The sequence below is a fragment of the Mixophyes fleayi genome, chromosome 2, assembly GCF_038048845.1.
Source record: "Mixophyes fleayi isolate aMixFle1 chromosome 2, aMixFle1.hap1, whole genome shotgun sequence".
Classification (NCBI taxonomy): Eukaryota; Metazoa; Chordata; class Amphibia; order Anura; family Limnodynastidae; genus Mixophyes; species Mixophyes fleayi.
Window position 1 is genome coordinate 92,577,884 of NC_134403.1, and position 26,879 is coordinate 92,604,762.

The 26,879-nt window shown below is 41.0% G+C and overlaps 1 protein-coding gene across 12 annotated transcripts in view; it reads right to left on the minus strand.

Annotated features, from left to right (window-relative positions):
- The window catches only part of PRPF40B (pre-mRNA processing factor 40B), a 134,135-nt gene that overhangs the window by 21,222 nt on the left and 86,034 nt on the right, over nt 1–26,879 (minus strand). For all 12 annotated transcript variants that reach the window (XM_075199679.1, XM_075199674.1, XM_075199673.1 and 9 more), the window contains 7 exons: nt 24,943–25,007; nt 15,638–15,802; nt 9,893–10,001; nt 9,078–9,228; nt 7,933–8,066; nt 2,848–2,962; nt 715–806 (listed from right to left, as the gene is read on the minus strand). In XM_075199679.1, the coding sequence (XP_075055780.1) occupies nt 715–806; nt 2,848–2,962; nt 7,933–8,066; nt 9,078–9,228; nt 9,893–10,001; nt 15,638–15,802; nt 24,943–25,007 (831 nt within the window). The remainder of the gene's footprint in view (nt 1–714; nt 807–2,847; nt 2,963–7,932; nt 8,067–9,077; nt 9,229–9,892; nt 10,002–15,637; nt 15,803–24,942; nt 25,008–26,879) is intronic.

Genomic DNA, 26,879 nt, shown 5'->3' on the forward strand with positions numbered 1-26,879 from the left:
ACCTTTGGTATAAACGGAAATATTAAATTAGAAGAGACCCCTCCATTACCATAGGTTTTGTCAGTTATACACAATGTGCAAAATAGACTGCATTAACACAAAGCCTCCATCCTTATATTTTCTTTGGATGTAAAACGTACAGCACAAAATTGCTGAATCCAATCCCTCAGTTCCCAAACCAATTTTTTCACATTCATATTTTCCAATTGACAATAAAATGATTTGCCAATTTTTGCTATTATGTTTATGTTGCCTTCAGGTGGAAAGAAAGCATATATTAAAGTTTTATGCCAGAAAATTCAGCTAACTTGTATCAAGTGAGTTTGACATGAAACTAGTCTGTGCTTTCATATGTCCCCTTCATCGTTCATGGCAATAGACATTCCAAAGAAGACAGAACTACAGATAGTATATTATTTTGGATACAATGCTGCAATGCCCACCTTTTGATTTGCAGAGAAGCATAAACAATTGTTTTTCAACATTATAGCTGGTCAAAAAAGCAAAACAATGATTTGCACATCATCTTCATTATTAATAGGTGGATATAAATGATGGAAAAATGTTTTACTGCAGTTCATGTATATAATGTAATTTTGTTCTTGTTTAAAACAACATAATAGTTACCCTCTGTCCTCTTACTCACCCTTTGCAATATGTGATTGTGTTACTCTTTTTGCATACATCTCAATATGATATATTTGCTATGCTCACCTTCAAAATGTCTTTAATGATTTTTTTCTCATCGTGGAAACGAGCCTTCAGATCCTCCACGTAGAACTTAAATAGATCAAGTGGTGTAGAGCCTGAGCAACACAGAAGAGAGTATAGGATCCGGGGGACACTTTTTAAATGTATTTACTAACTTAGGTGCAATAGTGCAATAACTGATAGTAAACCAACTGCTCGTCCAGACAAGCCGGATTTTTTTTTTGTTGTGGAACGTGAGTAGTGGTTTTAATTCTGCCATGTGTTTTACTAATGACAGTTACATTCATGTTACATGGGATTTTCATGAAAAGTGCATAAAAAGCACAACAAAGTGGTGATCTGAATAAGGCCTGGACCAAGATTTACTAAGCTGCGGGTTTGAAAAAGTGGAGATGTTGCCTATAGCAATCAATCAGATTCTAGCTGTCATTTTGTAGAAAGTACTAAATAAATGATAACTAGAATCTGATTGGTGCTATAGGCAACATCCCCACTTTTTCAAACCCGCAGCTTAGTAAATCTAGCCCCTAGAGTAAAGCAAAAGTGATTGATTGAGTAGAGCAACTGCACATTTCAGAAATCTAAAAAGGAAAATACAGCTCACTCCTTATTTGTATTTATTATAAAGAAGTGTTATTCCCCATTTGGAAGTCAAAAGGAAGAAATATTTGGGAAAACCTTAGCAGTCAGAGGGCCCCACCCTGGAAAGCCAAAACAAGGAATTTACAGCCCATATGTCAGGCCCCAGGCATGATCAGCTGAGCAGCGTGTGCGTCTGTGGAATCTGAGGTCAAATCAAATATAAATATATATAATCTATCTATATACACACACACATACACTACATGACCAGTTATACACACACTGTACTCAATTTTGAATAAAACATGATTTTATTGATATGATTAGAAAACACAAATGTACAAAGCAACATAACAAATGCTCTTTTGTGAAATCTTCTGCATACTTGTCTGTAAATGCTCCTGGTTTTACGGCAAACTGCATGGATTTGTGGGCAAAGGTGGCAGTGTCTGCAGGCTGCGACAGTCTGCACTTTATAAAGGGGGGCGTTGAGTACATAGGGGCGTGCATTGCGGAGCACTGGTTAGGTGTATGAATCCATGCTTGCACCTACCTTTGTACCCACATAAAAAAATGAAAATTTGTCTTGTGGGGCAACATTATATAAACAAGGTAAAGTTGTGGTGAGGGCACATTTAGGGTGCATCCAGGAAGGAGTGCTGCCTTCCCTCTGCCAACAAAAGGACTTGATTTTTCCAACCACCTCTCGGGTCTCGTACTATAGATCCTGCTGCACTTTGTGGTAACGTGCAATTTCTAAGCTCACTTCAACCAATGTAATAAAAACATACAATCACACAAAAGTGACATGTAATAATTCATGTTTCACTCAGGAACACAGCGCATCCCGGCCACGTGCTGTATCTCCCAGCACAGGGTCAGTGACTAAATGGGGGGCTTCCAAATCTGCCCTCATACCTCACAAAATGTTTTTCCTTTCCAGTTTTACAAATGTCTTTTGACATCTGGTGGAAAACGTGTTATATTTTGCACCTTAACTATTGATTAGTTAGTTGATTTTGATCAGCTGTTACTGTGTTCCTTTGATTCTGCAACCAGGCATGTGTGTTCTCTCCAGGGAGACTGATCAGCTGCCACAACCCCCAGGAGAAGACTACTAATATCCTTCAATGTTTAGTCTATTTGGCTCATATAAGAGCCACTAAGTCTGAGAGTTAATCTATGTTTGGATTATGTATATATAGGAACTCTTTTATGGTGTATTTTCCTTACAGGTGTCCTGTTGTATCAAGTTGGAGGCATTTACCAGCTAGTGTTGGGTTGTATTTATTTATTATTTCATGCTGGTATTTGTACACAGAGGATACGTTCCTTATATCGCTTTCCTTAGCACTCTTTGATTGCTCTTTTAAGTATTGATGCACTTTGGTCTTGGGGTATTGTTGAAATTTTCATGCACTATTTTAAGATCTTTCTGCAGTTTTTAGATTCTGTGTCTGTATAGAAATATTACATTAACTCCAAAAAACAGAATGTTTCAATGTTCAATGATCAGCATAAGTACAAGCATAGTGATATTTAAATCGTAATCACCTGTCTGTCCCAGCATGTTAGCAAAGCGAGAGTCTGTGCTTACTGACGGGTATAGCTCCATCCAAGTGGACATGGAGTGTAACTGGCCAGTCTCATGCAGCTCATCCAGAAACACCTGCAAGGCAGGACACAGACATACACGTTAGTTGAGAGGATAACACAAGAGAATACTACTAGGTCCATTTATAAAGTAATGTGATTCATTAAAGACTGTGGCTGTGAAAAAACACCACTAACTGTTAGCAAATCTGTGGACCACAGGTGTTTAGTAAGCGCAGATTGGCACTCATATCCCCTAAAAAGTATACAGTTTAATAGTACAGGAAATTGAAAAGAAAACAAGATTTAAAATAACTTATAAATAAAATAAGTTCTAAGAATTTTGCAACAATAAAGCTCATATTTTTGGACAACAGCAATATCCGTGCAATAAACTTTTGTCACTTTTAAGTTTTAATATCTCTGCAGTACAATTAAATTAGAATCTTTAGCAGGTGAGATGCAAAATGAACATGGGTGTTACCAAAACACATTTCCAGGGTGTATATTTATTAAACTAATGGTTTGATAAAGTGGAGATGTTGCCTAGAGCAACCAATCAGATTCTATCTGTCATTCTGTAGAATGTACTAAATAAATGCTAACTGGAAAGGCTGATATGTCTTGTAACAAAATTATATTTTTATGTGATATGGACATTCATAATAAATTTTTTTACTTCAGATTTGGAATGAGTTAAAATTGAAAAACTTTCTTCTTTTTTTGGCATGGATATAAAAGAAAATGGATACTAATCACATGTTTCATTTATACACATAATATTCCTAAGTGTTGGAAACATGAGGGCGTAGTTCACATAGTATGCACTACAGAAGAAAGTTCTACATTGTTATATATCACGTTATAAATTTGGATGACTCTAAATGTTTGCCACAACCGTAAACTTGAGAATAATTACATTTTAAATATAGGTTACACAATGTCGTTTGTCTTTTTTTTTTCTTTTCACATGTTAACACCAGAGCAACAAACAAGAATAATTTTTATGTATTAATCTAAAAGATTTTGCAAGTGTACTTTTCAATAATAGTTGTAATATCATGTATGAATAAAGTGTTGTTTTACACTGGCACAAAATTTCACTATTATTTTCTTTTTATATTATTTTTTCTTTTATGTATAAGACCCTTAAATGTTTAGAGGTGGTGTGACTCACATACCACAAAGCCTAGATATTCCGATGGTTTGTGAAAGAGATTGTAATGCGGATCGAAACCTGTGATGCTAAGCACGGTTTCCTAGTATAAGTCCCTATAACCAGGCTAGACGTGGTCTTTGACGAGCTATAGCTTACTTGGTCTTGTGCAAGTAGTGGTAGGGGCTGACACATGCTGGTCAGAAGGATGTACCAAAATAGGAAAACTAATACCGATACAGACGAAAGTTCATAGGTGGCTATCCACAAAATGGTCAGGGTCTGAGCAGATAGGCTGTAGTGAGGTCATGTGAACTACACAATGCAGTGGTGTGCGCCTGCACCCACTGCTACTAACGGGATACTACTATAGATAGACTCATAATAGCTAAATCTAAAAATCACTCTTCAACAAATTTGTACTGTTTATATGTTTCTGATTTATAATTGGTGAATATATGGAGGCAGCGAAACCCCGGACATAGTAAATTCTGCTGTTACTCTCAGACCTTCTCCAAAATAGACATTGTCTGCATTTCAGATCACTAGCCACTTCTACTTGCAACTGATATAGGAATATCCCAATTAAAAAAATGTTGAATTTCCCCCTTCAGATTAAATAAAATATCAGCAAGCATTGTTCACAGATATCAAATGAGCTTCACGCCAGGTATATCCATCTCTGTTAATATTAGACAATTAATATCCCACTTACAAATCCAACTTACAAATCTTTCCAACAAATACAAAATAAATATTTAATTCCCTGGGAATCCTTCTTTACTTACAAGTCAGACATGCTGTAGGTAAGCAGTGGGATCCAGGGGAAGGGGCAGACCTACGGTTCAGCATTTCTTGTTACTAACAAGATATCTTAAAGGTATACAACCAAAACTCATAGCTAAAACATACAATCTATTCATTTCTTCTAAACTATCAAAACTAGTGGACAATGCATGAGTAAATGACAACAGGAATGTGATTTGAGGGAAACTCTGAGGATGGCCTGCTTAGTATCAGCTAACACAAAATCAATTTATTCAATCTCTAATTCCAAAATTCTAAGCCTTCCAAGATGTTCAGCCACCCAGAATTGCCCTAAATGCCAAGGAGTTGATGTCACATTCATAAATTTCTTCATGCATTTGCCAATTTTGGCAAGCTGTTGTATATCATGTATCTAGACTTATTGAATACACCTGCCCCATATCACCATTAGCACGATTATAATGGCTATTCATAAATATACACATAGAATTGGTGCAGAGTTGGCGGAAAAATAGTCGCAAATTCCACCCATAAAGCCATCCGTAAAATATAGTGTTTACGTCCATACGCTGAGCCGAAAGCATGTTAAGATCCTTTCAGGACATCATATATGTACCTGGTTTATGCCATCAAAGATACTTACATCATAATCGCGTACATGTTTTTATCCAACACTTCAACAAATACAGCAGAAACAACTCCCTGTCTAGAGTACAAAAAAAGCTTTTGCTTCACACACAAAAGCATAATAAATGCCCAAGAAAGGAAGAAAGCACCAATCAGCTTAAGCTGTGCAAATGTAAACCGCCAACCAAAAGCAGTTTGCTAGTGTCGAAGACCATTGTCGTCATCATCATCATCCGCTATTAACACCTGCCCCATGACCACTTGTAAATTATATGGCATTCTCAGTCTTATATGCATCCATTTGCAAATCAATAAACATGCCCTTGCTGTCAACGGCCTACACTAGAATGGCCCCATCCCACATCTCGAGGCACAAGCTGGCGTAAGTCAGAATCATGCCTATCTACTTGGGCGCATATGTGTGCTCCCAGTTCCTCAGCAAGCACAGAGTGATTTCACACAAGATACACTATGGAAACTGGCTTCGTCCTCTCTCTGCATCAGCCCCATAATCCTCAAGATTTCTTTGTGAAGTTGTATTTTATGCTAAACACGCTTCCTCACAATCTTGGCATGTAGCTATAAATAATAAGTAATTATCTCCTTTTTATTAGTGATTTACACCATTAAGGGTCTAAGTGGCAAGTTTGAGGTGGATGAAATCACATTTAGTATTCTGATTTAATTTTAAAATATGCTGCATTGGTGTATCTGCAGTCTACATTTAGTTGGGGAACAGCTTTTCTTATGTAGTGGATTATAACCACTCATATTCATGTTATTAGCACTGCTTTATATCTACTATATAAATGCCTAGTGGCGTGTGTGGGAAAAAAAAAACCAAGCTGCAGCGCCACCTGCTAGGCAGAGTTATACACTGACCTATATATTTCTTGAAGGAGAAGTGACAGTTGGGAGTGGTTGGTGGTTGCCGGGGGTGACAGTGGGGAGTTTTTAACACCTTAAGTAGCTTGATGAAGGATGTGGCGATGAAGATGAAGGATGAGGTGATGGAGAAAAATGATGAGGTGGCATGTGGACAAAACCACGTTAAAAAAGGGCGCTTGCGTCGGGAAGTAACGCTCTTCCCCTAAGGAGGCCTGGGCTAGGCCCAAATGCATGACAAGAACCTTTTTAACACTTTAAGTAGCTTGATTTGACTAGAATGCATGAGTATCATGCACAGGTTAACTTGTGAGGTATATGTGTCCTCTAAGTTGAAAATTGTCTTGCATTATACCTTACAACCATACGTGATCTGCATTGTGTCACACTACACACAAGTGATAATGAGATTACATATCTGTATTGCTTCAATAAGAATACTTAAATAAAAATACCCTTTCCCCTTTATATTGAGTGGGATCAATTGTATGAGTGTAGTTTGTTTGTTAATTTTTGTTAAGAACAAGGGTATGTTGGGACTACTATGTTCTATGACACAAGAAGTACATGCCTTTTCAAAGTCTATAATTACTAAGCCACTTCCCAGGTCTGTGCTATACTAAAAGAAAGAAAGTTTATATTAACATAAAAACAAAACTGCAGTATAATACAGCTTCACTATATAGTACTAGATATGTGGTATAATACTGCTTCACTATATAGTACTAGATATGTGGTATAATGCTGCTTTACTATATCATCATCACCATTTATTTATATAGCGCAACTAATTCCGCAGCGCTGTACAGAGAGCGCATTCATATCAGTCCCTGCCCCATTGAAGCTTACAGTCTAAATTTCCTAACATACACACACAAACAGACAGACAGAGAGAGACTAGGGCCAATTTGATAGCAGCCAATTAACCTGTTAGTATGTTATATAGTACTAGTTATGTGGTATAATACTGCTTCACTATATAGTACTAGTTATGTGGTATAATACTGCTTCACTATATAGTACTAGTTATGTGGTATAACACTGTTTCACTATATAGTACTAGTTATGTGGTATAACACTGTTTCACTATATAGTACTAGTTATGTGGTATAATACTGCTTCACTATATAGTACTAGTTATGTGGTAAAATACTGCTTCACTACATGGAATATAAGCAGACAAATAATTCCAACAATCACTTGTCTCACAGCTCAGGTGCTTCATGATAAAAACGAAAGTTCAACTTCACAATAATTATAGTAAGGACAATCATGTGCACTCATCATATGTAAAAATTCAAGATTCCTTTATTCCTCCGGTGTTAAAACCACATAAAGTGAGTCATGAAGATTCAGCAAAGATTTTTATCAAGGTACAAATGGAGCTTACTAGTGATATGGAGATACTCCATTTGTGCAGTAAGGGAGGGGATCTCTAAACCAGAGACTATTTGCAGAACTTCGCACCTGCATCGCTCATTTTGAAGATTGTTAATGAATGACGAGTGTTCATGGATTTTTCCTTTCTATTATATAATGTATAAATTGAATGATATTTGTAGAGTTAAAGAATCTGACAACCTTCTCATTTAGACGTGGTTATAGGGTACCTGGAAAGATTCACGATTTTTACGCTGTTGTCGCCTTTCTCGAAGCCTGGTTTTCTCCTTCTCTTCTGCTTCATCTTTTTCCAGAGCTCGGATATGTTCCTCAAAGCAAATGAGTGCATCTTCTTTATCCATATCTAGGAATTTATACAATTAGGAGCTTGTTACAATTTTCCAATATTATTTAATATTTATTAAGAGCCTATAAGTGCAACTATCTTGCTTGTATAGGATTGAACCAATTCTGCATGCTTGCCTACAAGATTGACTGTCGACGTGTGTGGTTGCAATCTGTGCAATAATTGAAATGAACAGGTGTGACCGCATAAAATAATAGGTGTCTTGTGTCGTACACATGGTCCCAAAGTTTGTACAGACCGCCTGGTCTAATAGAAGCTTTACAGTCTTACACATGCACATGAATTATCTTGTGTTAATTCCACACATTGTTTATTACTAAATTAATATTGAACCAAGCAGTGCCATTTTCATGGGGTGGGCAAATGAGATACATGAAATTGCTAAAAATTATTTAGCTCAGTGGAATTTAGTAAAAACCCTCCCAGTGCTTCTCTGCTCTATAAGCAGGTGCCCAGATTTGTGGATATAGATGTCTCCTCCCCCTCTCCTTTGTTCAGACTATACCCTCCTCTTCCCGTCCAACTTATATGTATTATAAGTTTGGCGGACTCTATTGATGAAGGTGAGACATGGCTTCCTCTTTTTGTACTTTGTCTATTAATGTGTATCACTGCCATTTTATCTTGTGTTATTTGTACCATCTTTTCTATCTGTATCCCCTCCTTCACTTTGGGATTTACCAAATTGAGATATCTAATAAACATTGAGTTATAAAATAATAACTTGGCTCAAATGCATTGTGGAGAGGCCTCCTCTATAACATCTTGGATGGTATCTCTGATCAGCCTTCATAGACACATACATTCACTTCTTTCTGCACTGCACCTATGACTTCAATGTCTGTAGCTCCAGAATTACTACTTCTTACTAAGTAATTATTACTAATTTAAAACCATTTTTAAGTGTGATAGAAGAAAACAATGACTATAATAACAATATACATTCACTTGTATTGAAATATATTGCATAGTTTTTGTCTGGTTTCCTAGATGAGGGGACATACTTACTCTGCAGCTCTTCGTCCTCTGCAAACATAGGATTATCCATGAGGTATTGCTGGGCTTCTGACCATGTGGTCTGGAAGTTGACATTGCTCATATTGTCCAAAATATTTTTCAGTGCTTGAACATTGCGTTTCCTTAACTGCTTTGCTTGTTCCTAAATACATAGAAAATGTTGTCTGTTTTTTTCCCTACTTATTACTTTGTACTGCAATTCTGTAGTATAATATTATTTGTATTATTAATAATAATAATTAATATTAATAACTTGTTCTTTAGCATAATTTTAGTTATTATACTACGTTAACACCACTTTGCTTCGTTACACCACAATGTTATGTAAATACTATGCCAATGGTGAATGTGCCAAACTTCTTTAAACTCTTGTCCATTTAATACATCAGTAATTGCTCTATGCTGCCTTCACTAAAAGGGTGTTTACTGGTCACGTAGTGCAGCAAGGTGACTGGTGACTGCACCTGTGGACTTAAATAACTGCCACGTTAAAGCCCTGGCTAATATTATTTTTGGACCATGTTATTGATTAATAAAACCTTTCCTTTTTCCCCCTAATATACTGCACAAGGGAGCCTCATTTAGGTCTTAGTATGAGAACATTGGGACTCTATTTCATGTGTTAATTTTTTTTAAATTTAATTACTGTATATAATGGCCCATGGCAGATCAGTGACAGAGGACATACAACAATCAATTGGGGCAGCTGGATGGAGAACGTAGGTAATCTGTATTTCTCCAGTTGTTGTTTACCAAGAAGGCACATGCAAGTGGTGTACTGCCCACACACAAGAAACATTGGTTACCTTTTCCTTCTTTGCAAGAAAGAATAGCACATCATCATATATTTCTTTGCGGTCTCGCTCTGGAACTACAGACCAGACTTCTTGTTCTCCAAACATCTGCTCGGCTTTCCTACAAAAACAGATAGTTTAACCACATGTTATTTAATATAAAGTTTCCATTTTTTTTGAAATCCTCATTATTTTAAAAGCAAACTGTAAAAATAAAGGTTGTTTATTAAATGTTGGACATTCCAAAAATAGATGAGCAAGCATACCATGAAGAACAATCCCAGTGATCCTTCTCTGTGTGTGTTTAACATGGGGTATTATGTTTGCATAATAAGTGATTGAGGGCTAATCAATGACGACTACTGGAATCACAATTTATGAGTCCACTCGGAAAAGAATCTTTTCCTCTTATATGACATAACTGGCCTTTCCCTTCCTCTTGATCCACAGATCAGTGATTCTGAAATTAGACCTCTTGGGGCCCAAACACGAAAAGATATATTGCTATCACTTTTGAAATACTATGGAATTATTAAAGATGTGTAGACTTAGATACATGGAGTGCCCCAAGGGCTGACTTGGCTTTCACTGTTTTAGATATTAAATAAATTAAATTGCATTGATCAAATTCAAAAATAAAGCTCCCTGTCCAGCTCTATCACCAGAACAATTCTAGTGCTCCATGAACATTGTGGAGAAAAGGCTAAAAAAAAATCCACGGACAGTTATCGCATGACATAAGAATCATTGTAGTTACACTAATGTTGCACTTGTGTTTGGATGTGTAGAAAAATAATTATATATGAAAATATATTTTTAAAATGTTTATTGAATGTTAGACTATTTAAAGGAGCATTTTTAAAATATAGGAAAACTGACAATGTATGCAGCTCTCAAAGCTGATTGGCTAATTCTACTAATGCCTCAAAATTTTCGCAGCTAGCCAGCTCAGGGCATTCTGCCACCATCACTGGGTTCGGTGCAACTAGCGTTGGTGACGTTTTCACTATCACGGTCTTATAAAGGCAGCATGTAATCCACCTAAATGTCCCATTAGAGGTGAGCAAAGGGAAGTTTACAGGCCTGTGCATGCTAGACTCGAACAAGCCGAGAGTGCTGTAACATCTCTATCAAACAGTGGTACCCAGTACCCCTATACCCAGATAAGGAGGTATAGGGACAGGAGTCTATGCTGAGCATGGGCCTGTCTGCTTCCTGTATGATGGATCTATTTCCCTAGAAAGACTTGTTTAACGACAGACTTGTTCTAGAGTGACCAGGGATTTGGATGACCTTGTGGAAGAAGAGGAAGGATCCTAGACTAAATCCTTATGGAGACAGGCCTGGATGTAGGGGCATAGTAAGCAGAACTGGTGTCACAGTTTATTAATAATAACAACATATATTAGGTATATAATAAATGTACATAAGAAAGCACTCACATTACTACTGTTTCGTGGCCTGGGTCCAGAAACTTCAAAGTTTAAGGAAAATACAAAAAGGACAGCAGGAGGCACTCACAGAACTTGTAGAAACAACTTGGAAGTTTATTAATAGCTAATTGATATTTTGGGCAACTGTCCATTACCAAGTAAACGTTCCAGACTATCAGAAGTGAGGACATTCTGCAACACTATGGGAATTTTTACATATACATTTTTTAATAGCTCTTTTAAATAAGATGTCTTGTATTATGTGTTTAGTGATACCAGAGCTCCCGTCAGAGATGTAGGGGCTCCCACTACAATGCAGCTTGTTAGCTATAGTTTTCTGTCTACGTTTCCCTATAGCTAACACTTACCTTGCTTTATTTGTTTCTCCTTTATGTTCTATATCCCTAGCTGAATCTATGCTACAGTATATAACAGTGGTTCCCAAACTTTTGCAGTTCGCAACACCCTTAGAGTCTCCATAATTTTTTAAGGCACCCCTCCAAAATAATTACCGAGCAGTCCTGTTTTAGAAGTAGTTGGGTCAAAAAATTGTAATAAGTATTTAGGTCAGGATAGAAATGCTTATTTAGTTGTATGCAAAAATGCCCCCTCTGCATCCAGACACTCTGCCCCCACTGCATCCAGACACTCTGCCCTCTCTCACACTGCCCCCTCTGCCCTCTCTCACGCTGTCCCCCCTCCTCTGCCCTCTCTCACGCTGTCCCCCCTCCTCTGCCCTCTGTCACGCTGTCCCCCTCCACTGCCCCTCTCACGCTGTCCTCCTCTGCCCACTGTCCCCCTCCTCTGCCCTCTGTCCCAGCTCATCTGCCACGCTGTCCCCCTCCTCTGCCCTCTGTCCCAGCTCCTTTGCCCTCTGTCACGCTGTCCCAGCTCCTCTGCCCTCTGTCCCCCTCCTCTGCCCTCTGTCACGCTGTCCCAGCTCCTCTTCCACGCTGTCCTCCTCCTCTGCCCTCTGTCACGCTGTCCCAGCTCCTCTGCCGTCTGTCACGCTGTCCCAGCTCCTCTGCCCTCTGTCACGCTGTCCCAGCTCCTCTGCCCTCTGTCATGTTGTGCCCCTCCACTGCCCCTCTCACGCTGTCCTCCTCCTCTGCCCACTGTCCCCCTCCTCTGCCCTCTGTCCCAACTCATCTCCCACGCTGTCCCCCTCCTCTGCCCTCTGTCCCAGCTCCTTTGCCCTCTGTCACGCTGTCCCAGCTCCTCTGCCCTCTGTCCCCCTCCTCTGCCCTCTGTCACGCTGTCCCAGCTCCTCTTCCACGCTGTCCTCCTCCTCTGCCCTCTGTCACGCTGTCCCAGCTCCTCTGCCGTCTGTCACGCTGTCCCAGCTCCTCTGCCCTCTGTCACGCTGTCCCAGCTCCTCTGCCCTCTGTCATGTTGTGCCCCTCCACTGCCCCTCTCACGCTGTCCTCCTCCTCTGCCCACTGTCCCCCTCCTCTGCCCTCTGTCCCAACTCATCTCCCACGCTGTCCCCCTCCTCTGCCCTCTGTCCCAGCTCCTTTGCCCTCTGTCACGCTGTCCTCCTCCTCTGCCCTCTGTCACGCTGTCCCAGCTCCTCTGCCCTCTGTCACGCTGTCCCAGCTCCTCTGCCCTCTGTCACGCTGTCCCAGCTCCTCTGCCCTCTGTCACGCTGTCCCAGCTCCTCTGCCCTCTGTCACGCTGTCCCAGCTCCTCTGCCCTCTGTCCACCTCCTCTGCCCTCTGTCACGCTGTCCTCCTCCTCTGCCCTCTGTCACGCTGTCCCAGCTCCTCTGCCCTCTGTCACGCTGTCCCAGCTCCTCTGCCCTCTGTCACGCTGTCCCAGCTCCTCTGCCCTCTGTCACGCTGTCCCAGCTCCTCTGCCCTCTGTCACGCTGTCCCAGCTCCTCTGCCCTCTGTCACGCTGTCCCAGCTCCTCTGCCCTGTCACGCTGTCCCAGCTCCTCTTCCACGCTGTCCCCCTCCTGTCACGCTGTCACTCTCCTCTGTCCCCCTCCTGTCACGCTGTCCCTCTCCTCTGTCCACCTCCTGTCACACTGTCCCTCTCCTCTGTTCCCCTCCTGTCACGCTGTCCCTCTCCTCTGTCCCCCTCCTGTGACACTGTCCCTCTTCTCTGTCCCCCTCCTGTCACTCTCCTCTGTCCCCCTCCTGCCACGCTGTCACTCTCCTCTGTCCCCCTCCTGTCACGCTGTCACTCTCCTCTGTCCCTCTCCTGTCACGCTGTCCCTCTCCTCTGTCCCCCTCCTGTCAGGCTGTCCCTCTCCTCTGTCCCCCTCCTGTCACGCTGTCCCTCTCCTCTGTCCCCCTTCTGTCACGCTGTCACTCTCTTCTGTCCCCCTCCTGTCACGCTGTCACTCTCCTCTGTCCCCCTCCTGTCACTCTCCTCTGTCCCCCTCCTGTCACGCTCTCCCTCTCCTCTGTCCCCCCCCCTGTCACGCTCTCCCTCTCCTCTGTCCCCCTCCTGTCACGCTCTCCCTCTCCTCTGTCCCCCTCCTGTCACTCTCCTCTGTCCCCCTCCTGTCACGCTGTCCCTCTCCTCTGTCCCCCTCCTGTCACGCTGTCACTTTCCTCTGTCCCCCTCCTGTCACGCTGTCACTCTCCTCTGTCCCCCTCATGTCACGCTGTCCCTCTCCTCTGTCCCCCTCCTGTCACGCTGTCCCTCTCCTCTGTCCCCCTCCTGTCACTCTCCTCTGTCCCCCTCCTGTCACGCTGTCACTCTCCTCTGTCCCCCTCCTGTCACGCTGTCACTCTCCTCTGTCCCCCTCCTGTCACTCTCCTCTGTCCCTCTCCTGTTACTCTCCTCTGTCCCCCTCCTGTCACGCTGTTACTCTCCTCTGTCCCCCTCCTGTCACGCTGTCACTCTCCTCTGTCCCCCTCCTGTCACTCTCCTCTGTCCCCCTCCTGTCACTCTCCTCTGTCCCCCTCCTGTCACGCTGTCACTCTCCTCTGTCCCCCTCCTGTCACTCTCCTCTGTCCCCCTCCTGTCACGCTGTCCCCCTCCTGTCACTCTCCTCTGTCCCCCTCCTGTCACGCTCTCACTCTCCTCTGTCCCGCTCTCACTCTCCTCTGTCCCCCTCCTGTCACGCTCTCACTCTCCTCTGTCCCCCTTCTGTCACGCTGTCCCTCTCCTCTGTCCCCCTCCTGTCACGCTGTCCCCCTCCTGTCACGCTGTCACTCTCCTCTGTCCCCCTCCTGTCACGCTGTCACTCTCCTCTGTCCCCCTCCTGTCACGCTGTCACTCTCCTCTGTCCCCCTCCTGTCACTCTCCTCTGTCCCCCTCCTGTCACTCTCCTCTGTCCCCCTCCTGTCACGCTGTCACTCTCCTCATTCCCCCTCTTGTCACGCTGTCACTCTTCTCTGTCCCCCTCCTGTCACGCTGTCCCTCTCCTCTGTCCCCCTCCTGTCAAGCTGTCACTCTCCTCTGTCCCCCTCCTGTCACTCTCCTCTGTCCCCCTCCTGTCACTCTCCTCTGTCCCCCTCCTGTCACTCTCCTCTGCCCCCCTCCTGTCACGCTCTCACTCTCCTCTGTCCCCCTCCTGTCACGCTCTCACTCTCCTCTGTCCCCCTCCTGTCACGCTCTCACTCTCCTCTGTCCCCCTCCTGTCACGCTCTCACTCTCCTCTGTCCCCCTCCTGTCACGCTCTCACTGTCCTCTGTCCCCATCCTGTCATGCTCTCACTCTCCTCTGTCCTCCTCCTGTCACGCTCTCACTCTCCTCTGTCCTCCTCCTGTCACGCTCTCACTCTCCTCTGTCCCCCTCCTGTCACGCTCTCACTCTCCTCTGTCCCCCTCCTGTCACGCTCTCACTCTCCTCTGTCCCCCTCCTGTCACGCTCTCACTCTCCTCTGTCCCCCTCCTGTCACGCTCTCACTCTCCTCTGTCCCCCTCCTGTCACACTGTCCCTCTCCTCTGCCCTCTCTGCCGCGCGCCAGCCATAAAAAAACAAACAAACAGAAACACATACCAATCCGCCGGGCGCTGGGACCCAGCATCCTCCTCTCTCACGCAGCCTGTCACTGATATGACAGGCTGCGTGAGAGAGGATGATGCTGGGTCCCGGCAGATTGGTAAGTGTTTCTGTTTGTTTGTTTTTTTATGGCTGGGGCGCGGCACCCCTGAGACAGCGCCTTGGCACCACTGGGAGCCGCGGCGCACAGTTTGGGAACCGCCGGTATATAATATTGAAGCCCGCAGTTCACTGGCAGATAGTACTGTACAAATTACGTTTCAAAGAGCAGGGAATATTTCTCCATGTTGTATGTTGAACTTTGTCATGTTTGTAAAGCGGGCCCTCCCTATAGTTTTACTGACGGACCCATAGGAACCTAGTACCTGTAGCGAGTGGTTGAAGTCATCCTCTCATGCTGCTCTAGGAAACGCTGTAGCTTCTCTTTAGCCTCCTTAGCCCTGAGTCTGGTTTCCTCCTTTTCCTCCTTCTCACGCTGTGATTTGTAAGCGTTGAATGCCTGCTTCTTCTCACTCAGCTTGGGCAGAGCACTGCAGGAATATAAAGATGGGTTCATTGCCCATAAAAGGAGTACAGCAGGCAGTACTAAGTGCTCCATGTTTCCACAAGTTCATAAAAATCCCAAGTGTTAGGTATACTGGTCTGGGAATACAAATTTAGGCTGGGTAGATGCTACATTTTTTTTCTCGAGCCAATCACACAATAAAAGACCGTTCAGACCAACATCGCATTAATGTGTACACTCCCATGATCAACGATTACCGTCCCAAAGCACATTGTATTGTTTGATTTGATTTTATAAACGGACTAAAAATCTCTGTAAATGATCTAACAATGTCGTTACAATTCTGCAGTGTAAGCAAATCTACATTGAATTTACAAAGTCACAATCTTTTCAGCCGATGGTTATGACAGATGAAGAGCCCAGATCTGAAGGTAAATCGTGTAAAACATGTATAGTGTGTACACATGAATCTGCATCCTGATCGAGACTTTCAGTTGTTGGTAAAATCATTAACAATATTGAATCCGGAAAAATGTACTCACAAGACACCAAGTGAGCATCCTGGCTGGTAGAGATCCTTCCCAGGAATTATTGTATAATAAAGGAATTTTTGTACTAAGTGTTTAATCCCTTTGCCATAGGCTGTAGGAGTATACAAGCAGTGGGTTAGGTTTACCCTAGGAGTCAGGGGCCTGAAAAAAATAAGAACTGGCACCTCCTCCTGTCTAGAACTAACCCGCTCCCCTGTTCCTTTCAAAGTTTTGACAGATAGACCAGCAAGAATCAAGGAAGGTAGAGTAAAAAAAGAGGCATGCATTCCTGGGTGATTTGGTTTGTGTCCCCCTATAGCCTTGGTGAAAGGTATATAAATCCCCTTTTTGTCCCATTAAAGAAAAACACAGTTGTACAGTAATGATTTCTTAAGTGGTTCTATCTGTATAATTAACCTGTTTGTTTTTTTTGTTGGTTTTTCTTTTGACCACTTAAAAAAAGAATTTATAAAAAAATCCCCTTTTCTCCTCAGCAGTAGAGGGCAACAGATGTTGGGATGTCCCAAAGCCACAATCAATGGAAGGGAAGGAATGCCTAGAAATGAAGATCTAACTAGCTCAGGCACCCTTTGCAGAGGTGGGTCAAGAGCAGGGTGCCAGGCTATATAAAATAAAGATCACAGAATGAGTCCCAAACATGAAAAAAAACAAAAACAAAACTGATTAACCGTTCAAAATTTAAACATCAACACAAAGTCTTGTATCGCAAGTCCTTATTTTTAAAGATGTAGTTTGAATAAATCATAGTCTGAACGCAATCTTTAATTTGTTCGCATCAAAATGTCATTGATATTTTTGAAAACAAAGGAAAACCGTTATTAGTAACAAAGCCAATTAGAAAATTATTTTTCGTCCACAGTATTAAATGTGTGCAAACACTATCTAGTGGTTGTAGTGCACAGTGTCCACAACCAAGAGAGAGGATTAGGATGCACATAAAAAATAGTAACTTCCATTTACACTGATGACTCTTTAAATGAAAAAAGTATTTTCTTGTGCTGTTTTCCTCATAGCCTATTTAAATGATATGCGTTGCTGCCAACTTTGCACCCATATGCATTGCATAAACAATTAGCACATAGGTAGTCTTTAAATAGAAGTCCTTTTCCTCTTAACTTCTTACACAAAGGGAATGTTAATGTAACATCTCCTAACTTCAGGCATAAAAACAAATCCCCTTTCTCATAGTATATTAGGATTCCTATCAGATGACAGTTGCTGAGTCAGCATAAATCTCTGCTTTATTATTGGTAACGATATCCTCAGATGTTAAGAACCTTGGTTGTTGGAGCAGTGTTCAGGATGGTATTTTACAGAGAGATGTCCAGCAGGTAGGAGTTAACCTAATAGCTCTATCTTTATCAATAAACCTAATAGCTCGTATCTTTATCAAGGTGAAGGGAAACGATTTCATTTTAGGCTTACATATACATCAAACTTAAATCTGATCATGTCATGTCTCAATTAACAATAAAACGACCAAGACCGCTAGAAAGAAACACCAATTATATAAAAAACACAACAAAACCTATATATTTCTAATGGAAACCTATTATAACCAGAAGAAGAAATTTTGTATAGCCCAGATCGCATTAATAATAAACAAAGTATAAATGTGAATGATTACTGTAAACTTTAGCAAATTAGATGCCCTCACACATGAGGATTCAGATTATAATTATATAGTGGTAATAAGTCTACATGAATACACAGCGATGACCGCCAGAGTGCGCCTAAACACATGAATTGCAAAAATCAGTAAACAGATAAACGCAACATAAACAAGGCTGTTCACTATCCTACTAAAACAAAAAGGACACAATAGCGCTTACATGACGTTCCTAAATCATGGCACAAAGGAGTGCATAAACCCAAATCAGTGTATAGCTTATAAAAACCATTTAATCTGAAAACTCTGATTCAAGTCCTTGGGAATCAAGGTGTTGAATAAATACATTAATTCCATTTCAGCTTTAGCGTAATCTACTTTTTAGCCTTATGTTTCCAATCACCTTCAACAAATGTAATGCCACAAAAATTAGCAATGGATTTTACATTGCATTGGATATTCCTTTTTTTACAGGGGTCGGAAATGGAATGTAAATCATAACCCTTTTTAATATTGTGAACATGTTCACCCCATCTTTCACTTAATCTGGTAGTCCTTCATATATATTGTATATAGCAAATGCATTTTATAAGGTATATGCAATTGTTAATGTTACAGGTAATGAATTGATTGATATGATTTTTTTTCCCGGTACTTGGGGATAACACTTCTTTTATATAGGGTTTATTGGTTTTACAGGTCTTGCACATGATGCAATTTTTACATCTAAAGAAGACAGTGGTTTTGAATTTATTTGGTTTAGATGAGCTCATTTTTACTATAAGTTTCGTGCCCTACAATAGATACATTTTGGATAACTGGTGATGTCTGAGAGAGATTTCTCTTCTAAGTAGCAACCAATTTTTGCTAACCATATGTTTTAATTGTTTGTATTCTGAATTAAAACGAGTAATGAAAAGAAAATTTATAACGTCCTCCCAAAATCTCATAAATATGTTTGCACAACTGGGGGAGAACCTGGTACCCATTGCAGTCCCCTTTCTTTGGATATAAAATTGTTGATCCAATAAAAAAAAAAATGTTATACAGATTCTATTCCCTCTATTAGAAATTCCTCTTCATCTTTCATATTTGTTTGATTTAGAAACTAATGTAAGGCTTTAACTACTTGTTGATGATCTATAATTGTGTACAAACAACTGTTCATTGTACACAATTATTAGACATTGTACACAAATAAGACACAAATGAGACATGATAGGCTGTTAATTGGTGTCTGCAACTATAGGCCTTTGGGGGAGATGTTAAACTTTTGTGAATTTATGGCATCAAATATAATACATGTATGGCAGGATTGCCAATTTTTATGTCCTATTTTTCCTTCACAGAGAGAGCCTATTTGTTTATAGATTTTTCTACTAAAAGGTCAAAATTTGTAATAATTTTGTCAGTAGGATCTTATATATTTGATCCATATGTATCCGTGTTGCCTAATCATCGGTGAGCTTCATAATTATCTCTCTCTCTCTATTTAGATTATATGTATTTCGTTCCAGTAAGGAAATCTTCCTTATCTCTCTTATATTTTTTGTCTGTCATTTCTTTTTTTTTTCTTGTTTAATCTGTATGTCACTTGTTCCTCTATTTCTTTATAATCCTCTAGCTCCTCAAAAAAGGAGTGTATCTATTTATTGTCTTAATTTTAATAGTTCTCTTTTTCTTCTTTTTAAAACAGATGAATCATTGCAAATGAACAGTGAATTAAAATATTGTACCAATTGTTTACCAAATCTATAGATTCAGCTTTAAAAGTGGGAACTTTTCGTCTTCCTGAAACGTCTTGGTAGATATTGATTTATGGTGGCTATTTCCAACCATACCTTACTTTCTTTTTGTCAATTATATCTAGTTTCAACATACTTCCTTCCAAATCTTCATCCGTCAATTCAACTTTGTCATCACATCCAAAAACGTCCTAAATTATATTTCTTTCAGTCTCTCTACTTTTAAACATAACAGTGCAGCACAAATCTAGTCAATTGGTGGAAATCAAAATATACATGACATTTGCATTACAATCACTAGATGGCGTTTGCATGCATTTAATACTGTGGATGGAAAAATCCTTTTCTAATTTTTTTTTCTTTGTTACTAATAATGGTTTTCTTTTGGTTTGAGAAATATCCATGACATTCTGATTTGAGCAAATGAAAGATTATGAATGGACTGTGATATATCCAAACTACATCGTTAAAAATAAGTAACGTAACTATAATATTGTATTGTACCAAACACTGTTCTTAAAATAAGTCATGTGGGCACCACTGTGATCCGTGCCTAGTCATTTGAAAGAGCTACTATCACTAGACTTCAATGGGATACCCACACAGACAGTGTGGGTAAAGCAGGTGTAGTTCTGGCCACCACCAGCACTACACCTTGCGGGACTTCCTATGCTGTCGGTTTGAAGCATGATTTTGCACAAAGAGAGGGGGCTAATTCAGGAGATGGCTCTAGATTCGTCAATACCAGAGGTGGTCATGCTCCTTTGTATGGACAAGTGGGACCCTATTGTTTTACATCAACACCAACCAGACTTCCTGGAGCCGAACACTGCAGCGGGTCCGTTGTCAACATGAAGGACAAAGCAGAACCAATGCAACCCCTCCGATAAGCAGGACCAATCTGGAAGGTCTTCACGATCTAGTGACCTAGTTGCTGAAGGCAAATCATGGTGGAAACCTTACCAAAGCTAGAAGGGGACCACTCCTCGGGAACGGGAGTCTTCTAATAGGACAGCACTGACTAGGTGTTACGGCTCCTGTTAGATTGTTCAGGATCAGCGACAAGTATAAATGGCTTTACTTCGGGACTGATTTTGACTCTTTGTGTCTCTGACAAAAGGACGGTAAAATTGGATTTGGTCACTACCTTGCTGGTGAACAACATTGTATATTATGTGTATAGTATCTGTCTCTTTCAGTGTATTTTGTTGTCACAATAAAATTATATTTGCTTTTACCAGGACACTTGCCTAGGTGACTTTAAACCCAATATTGTTACTGGGTGTCTTTGGGCGCTTCTTAACAGTTGGAATAAGAGCTAACAATGTCTGCTTAGTAAAATTTAGAAAAGGTATGTAGGGACAACAAGGTTCTGCTGTCCAAACATGGTCCGCTCAAGCCCCATGAAATACTGTCCAAGTAGTCGTGCCATGGTAAAGTGTATCTTAGTTTCCAGACGGATCAGGATGCCAAGAATGTACTGCATCCTTTATGTCCCTCTAAGTGATAACACCCCTCTGTTCTGGACAGATAGATTTGTGGGCCCCACACAACATCCAAGGAAGGAGGCCTTGTCTCCATGGAATTGGTAGTGTGAGGACACAAGAATGGTACCACTAGTTCCTGGGTGATGTGAAAAGCAAATGCAATATTAGAATTAAATAAAGAAACTCAGGACTGTTTTGGTTTTATGGAAAACCATATAAGGTTATATATGGCAAAGAGCTGATGGCTACATGACTCACCTAGCCGAAAGATTGCTAAGAGATGAAATACATTCCATGCGAGAAGAAAGTAAGAAAAAACAAAGAAACCAAACACAAAAGTTGCACCCTGCAGTACCTTCAGTTCCAGGTTCAGGTGCCAAGGAAATAAGAATAGGGGGACAACTTAACACGGCAGTTCCTTGTAAAAACACTCTAACATCTAACACCTGTTCCATGAATAGAGAAATGCATTTTGAAAGACGCTAATTTCAGGGTCATACAGTATTGAATGATAGAGCACTGGTAGGTCATTAGTTTATGTAAAGGGAGCATGTTTTCCATATCTCCTTGCTGTAGCACATTTGCATGGAATACTAACTGATACATTTTAAAGTTCCACAGGTGGTACTAATCATTTTACTGGAAAACATGAACTTTTAAGGCTCCCCGAGGACTGGATTTAAGAAACTGGTGTAGAGAGCTAATTTTGTCCAGATTAGAATAGAAAGACAAAACACTTATTTGAGAAGGTGCAGGTCTGGGGTGAGCAGGAGACAGTCCTCACTGGCCAGGTAGTACTGCCGCAGCAGACAGCTTCCACTGTTCCCCAAAAATTAAATTAAGAAAAAGAAAAATAATTAATATATAGAGGGCAATAGCCTTGTGCTCATCTAGTATCAGGGCCGGACTGACCATCTGGCACTTCTGGCAAATGCCAGAAGGGCCGATGGTCAGATGGGCCGGTCTGATCTGTCAGTGCACCGTCACTGCACGGTGTGTGCACTGACACTTCCTGGTGCGCGGCACATGTGACCAGTACAGGTACTGGAAGGCAGCAGATGAAGAGCGGAGAGAAGCAGACAGACAAGAAGCTGAGAAGGTAAGTATAGAAAACGGGGGAGGGTGGGAGAGAAAAGGTGACAGACAGACAGAAAACCGGGGGGGGTGGGGGGGGGGAGAGAAAAGTTGACAGAGAGACAGACAGAAATTGGGGGAGAAAAGAAAGATTCCAGAGTGAAAATGTAAAGGATCAGCCAATCTCCAGACACCCCCAAAAACAGACAAACCAATACACCAAGACTTTCCTGACCTCCCTACCCTTCACCCCCACCCCCTGTCTTCCTGCACCCTGCTCTACTAACAATACCCTCCCTGACACATTAAACAGGGGGGGGGGGAATAATATTGCCCACTACTGTGTAGCATAATATCAACTGGGGGCACTATTGGGGCATAATATCAACTGGGGGCACCATTGGGGCATAATATCAACTGGGGGCACTATTAGAGGATAGTATCAACTGGGGGCACTATTGGGGCATAATATCAACTGGGGGCACTATTGGGGCATAGTATCAACTGGGGGCACTTTTGTGGCATAATATCAAGTGGGGGTACTTTTGTGGCATAATATCAACTGGGGGCACTTTTGTGGCATAATATCAACTGGGGGCACTACTGTGTGGTAAAATATGATTTTGGGGCACTACTGTGTGGTAAAATATGATTTTGCGGCACTACTGTGTGGCATAATATCAATTGGGGGCATGTACTTAGGCATGAGGGAAGGAGGAGAATGTTAATATAATGTGGGAGGCAGGCTATTAATTTAATGGTGGAGTTTGGGTGGGGGCTAATTATTTAATTTGTGCTATTTTATTTGTGGGGTGATGTGGGTTAATTTAATATTAGGGGCTAGCAATTTAAGATAGGGTGATTGGACCTTTCAATTAATTGTCCCCAAACCACCCCAGCATTAAATTAAAGTGGGGCTGTTTGGGAAAAAAATATGAATTTAATGGCAGTGATGGTTGCGGGAAATAGCATTTACATTTAATAAATAAACCTATTTCCCTCCCTCCAAAAAATCCCAGCCATAAATGAAATAGCATTTACGTTTTTTATACCTATTTCATTTATGGCTGGGATTGTTTGGAGGGAGGGAAATAGGTTTATTTATCAGCAGCAGCAGCTATTTATATTAAATGTAAATATTAGTATTTTAATGTTGGGACTAGATGGAGGCCTAATTATAAAACATGGGTTGTATTGATTTAACACCAGGGCTGGTTAGAGTTTTCTAAATTACATGTACCCATTTTTTTTCCAAATAGGGCCTCCAACATTCCAGTATCCAGACAAGCAGCAACTGAACTAAAGACACCAGGAGCCATAGGTGGTGAAAGTAACAAGACAGGTAGGAGAGAGCAGGACAGTCTGCCAACTGTCCTGAATCTGGTGGGGAAGTCCCGAATTTTGGTGACTGTCTCGTTTAGTGAGATTTGATCCAACTAAAAGGACAGTTGGGAGGTATGTCCCACTTCACACTGTACTGCTTGTAAAGGCAGAGCTGTGTGCAACTAACAGTATTGCCTGTGTATTTGTCTAACAATTTTCTAAAATGATAGCCATGTTACATAAAAGGGGCTCCCTGTCTTAAACACCCCAGGCCTCCCAAGTGTTAATCCAGCTCTGGTTAGCAGGAGGGAGCGGATAGCTGCTCCAAGTCTCTGGATAGGACACAGCCTGCAGAGCAAGCCGAGGAGCTCTAGGTCTCACAAGATTTGGTAATCTTTTGAGACTAAGAGCTTCCCTGCTCACTCTACAGGAAGTTCCCACCCTGATGGATGTCAGCAGCACCAGAAGCATAGATAAGTACAGTGGACTGGGGGTGTCATAATGTGCCTCGGGGGATGGCGTGATAAATGTAATGTTTTATTTTAATGTATGTGTCATTGCTCCATGTGGCCACACCCACAACACAATGTGGTCGCGCCTTTTTCGGTGCTGCCGCGCAGGCCCACCTCGGTTTCTTTCCGCTGGAACTTAGGTGGGCCTGTGGACTGTAAATGCCAGGGCTGATTTTTAGCCCCAGTCCGGCCCTGTCTAGTATGCAGAGTTCTAGAAAAAGAAATTAAGAAAAAGCAGCACAGTTATACAGAGAATGAAAATTCAGTTCTTTTTTCCAATGCCCTGCCTTTTGGGGGTAAACCTAACCCAGTGTATGTATCCCCTTGTTGCTGTTGATGAAGAATTCACTATTAATAACAGAATTATTATTAACCGAGTGCAGGCTCATTTCTTCTCTGGTTTTGTTTCAAAATATTGCCTTATGTTGTATCAGCAGCTCTCTATCAAGCCTATTTAAGCTAACCTTTCCGGGGCTTAAATAGGCTGGCTGTAAGCCAACAAGCCAGCCCTCGCTAGATGAAAGCCCCTATATGAGAGATGAGAGTGCATCTGATTTTAACTGCACTTTAATAGGTCAGTGTAGGACCTGCATACAATGAGGTACCCTTGACGCTGGGGTCCAGGCTTAAATGTTTTGATGAAAATATGAACCAGTACTTCATGTTTTCATTTTGCTAGATAGACATAGATATGCAGTGTTAAGGATTAGCGCTGACAACAACTGTCTTTTTGTTTTGTATACATAAAGGGCATCTATGTACACAATTCATGCATTACTGAGCACAGGCTTATTTCTTCTCTGGTTTAATACCAGAATCTATTCAGTATTTTTCATTTTATAAATATGGACACAAAGCTCTTACCTGTATCGTGGATCATTTATAATCATTTTCATTGCTTGCTCCCAGGATGCATTGGAAGGCACACCCTGCAACAATAAATAATTTATTTAATTTTATACATTCTTGTTATTAAAGTTGCCACAAACTACGAACAAAATATTTTCCATCAAAACAACTCCCTTCCTGACCTCCTTGAGCTAGCTACACACTATTCACTTTCCGAGTACTCACATTATCCTACTTTGTGGTCCGTCCCTCCACACATCTTCCCTGCATCCAAAATCTGCTTTCTCAATACTGCTTGTAAATACATAAAACCTGGTCGTCCTCTTTCCTATATTCCACTTGGACATAATTTTACGAGTTCAATGTACTGTTTATGATTCTTCAAGGTTGGCCAAGATCTCTACAGTCAATATTTTCTGTACATCATTGTTTGACCATTTAAAATAAAGAATTATAAAAAAAAAGATGGAACTGCCATGTAAGCATAGTACAAGAAAAACAAAGAACATCACAAAATCCACTTTTCCATACAAAGAAACGAGTGTGAGGATACCGAGATATATAATAGCAAAACTGACAATACCAGGGGGCTCACCACAATGTAAACTAAACACTCCTATACCTCACCAGCATCTTTGTCTCAGTCACTTAAACTCGCAATCCCGACTACTGAGCTAAGCCCTTCACTCCTTTTCCCACGTGGTAGGGACTAAGCTCAATGTCTCCCAGCTTTTTTCAGTACACAAATTAGCAAAGTCTGCAGATACAGATATTCACACAGGCATGATCTTGGTCCAAAAGGAATAAAGACTCCTAGTCAGCGCTGTTATGTCGCAGCTCTCCCTGCATTCCTGTGTCTCACTTTATAAAAAAACCTCTCATGTTCTCTCTTACCAGGACTGCCTGTTAACCTTCTCCAGTCCTCATCTCTCATGCAAACATACCTACCTTTGGAGTGTGCTCATCAAGATAGATAGAAATCTTGATGTTTGTCTTATTGGGCTACATTTCTCTCCTTAATGGTCTCTTGTCTTTTTTACTTCCCTTGTCCTTGCATTTTTGACTATCCCTTCTTTCTCTCTTTCTATTCCTTCACTGTTCCCAATCACCTGTTTATAAATACTAGATCAGAACTGCTCAGAAATGCCATTCTGGACCTTGGGTAAGATTGGTTGGTAGTACAGCTTTATGCAAATACTTACTCAATATTAAGCATGTTTATTACCTACCTTTATTCTGGCACTTGCCCTACTTTATTCATAAAGAGAGCTGGATTTCACACTGCATGTCTAGTGGCATTCCATATCCCCTTTTCTCTAGTTTGTTCTCTAGTTTGTTGTTGAATTGAAAACATGAAATTAAACTCTTTGTTTAAAAAATATAGTACAGAAAATGTAAAAAAAAAAAAATACGTTTTGTTTGCTTTCCTCAGCCTAACTCTTGCAAAATATAAATCCACAAAACATGCTCTATTGAGAACACTGCCATAGACAGCATTAAAGTGATGTACTAAAATCCAAGGAATATCAGACAGGCATTAGAAGATCTTGAACATGAGCAATATGAAATCTGTGCAATAAAAAGCAAACAAATTAAATAAGAGAACTCTGAATTGAAGGCATTTAGAATAATGACTAGAGTTTATTTGTCATACTGTTCTGTGACATCAAGCACCTACTTTTGTGCAAATGCCCCCATTGTCAGGTAAGTGCATGGATTTGTGGGCTAATATAACTGTATCTATGGGGATGCAAAAGTTTGTACTATATACCTGGAGGTATTGGAGTATAGTGGCAATCCTTTATTAGAACACTTATGTTTTTTTTATTTTTAAGGAATACATCTAACTTTAATAATTTTTCAATAATAAATGCTACATTCTTTCCGAACATAAATCCCTACCATTGCACCTCTTTTACTTACCCTATAACAATTACAGTACCTTGATTGTG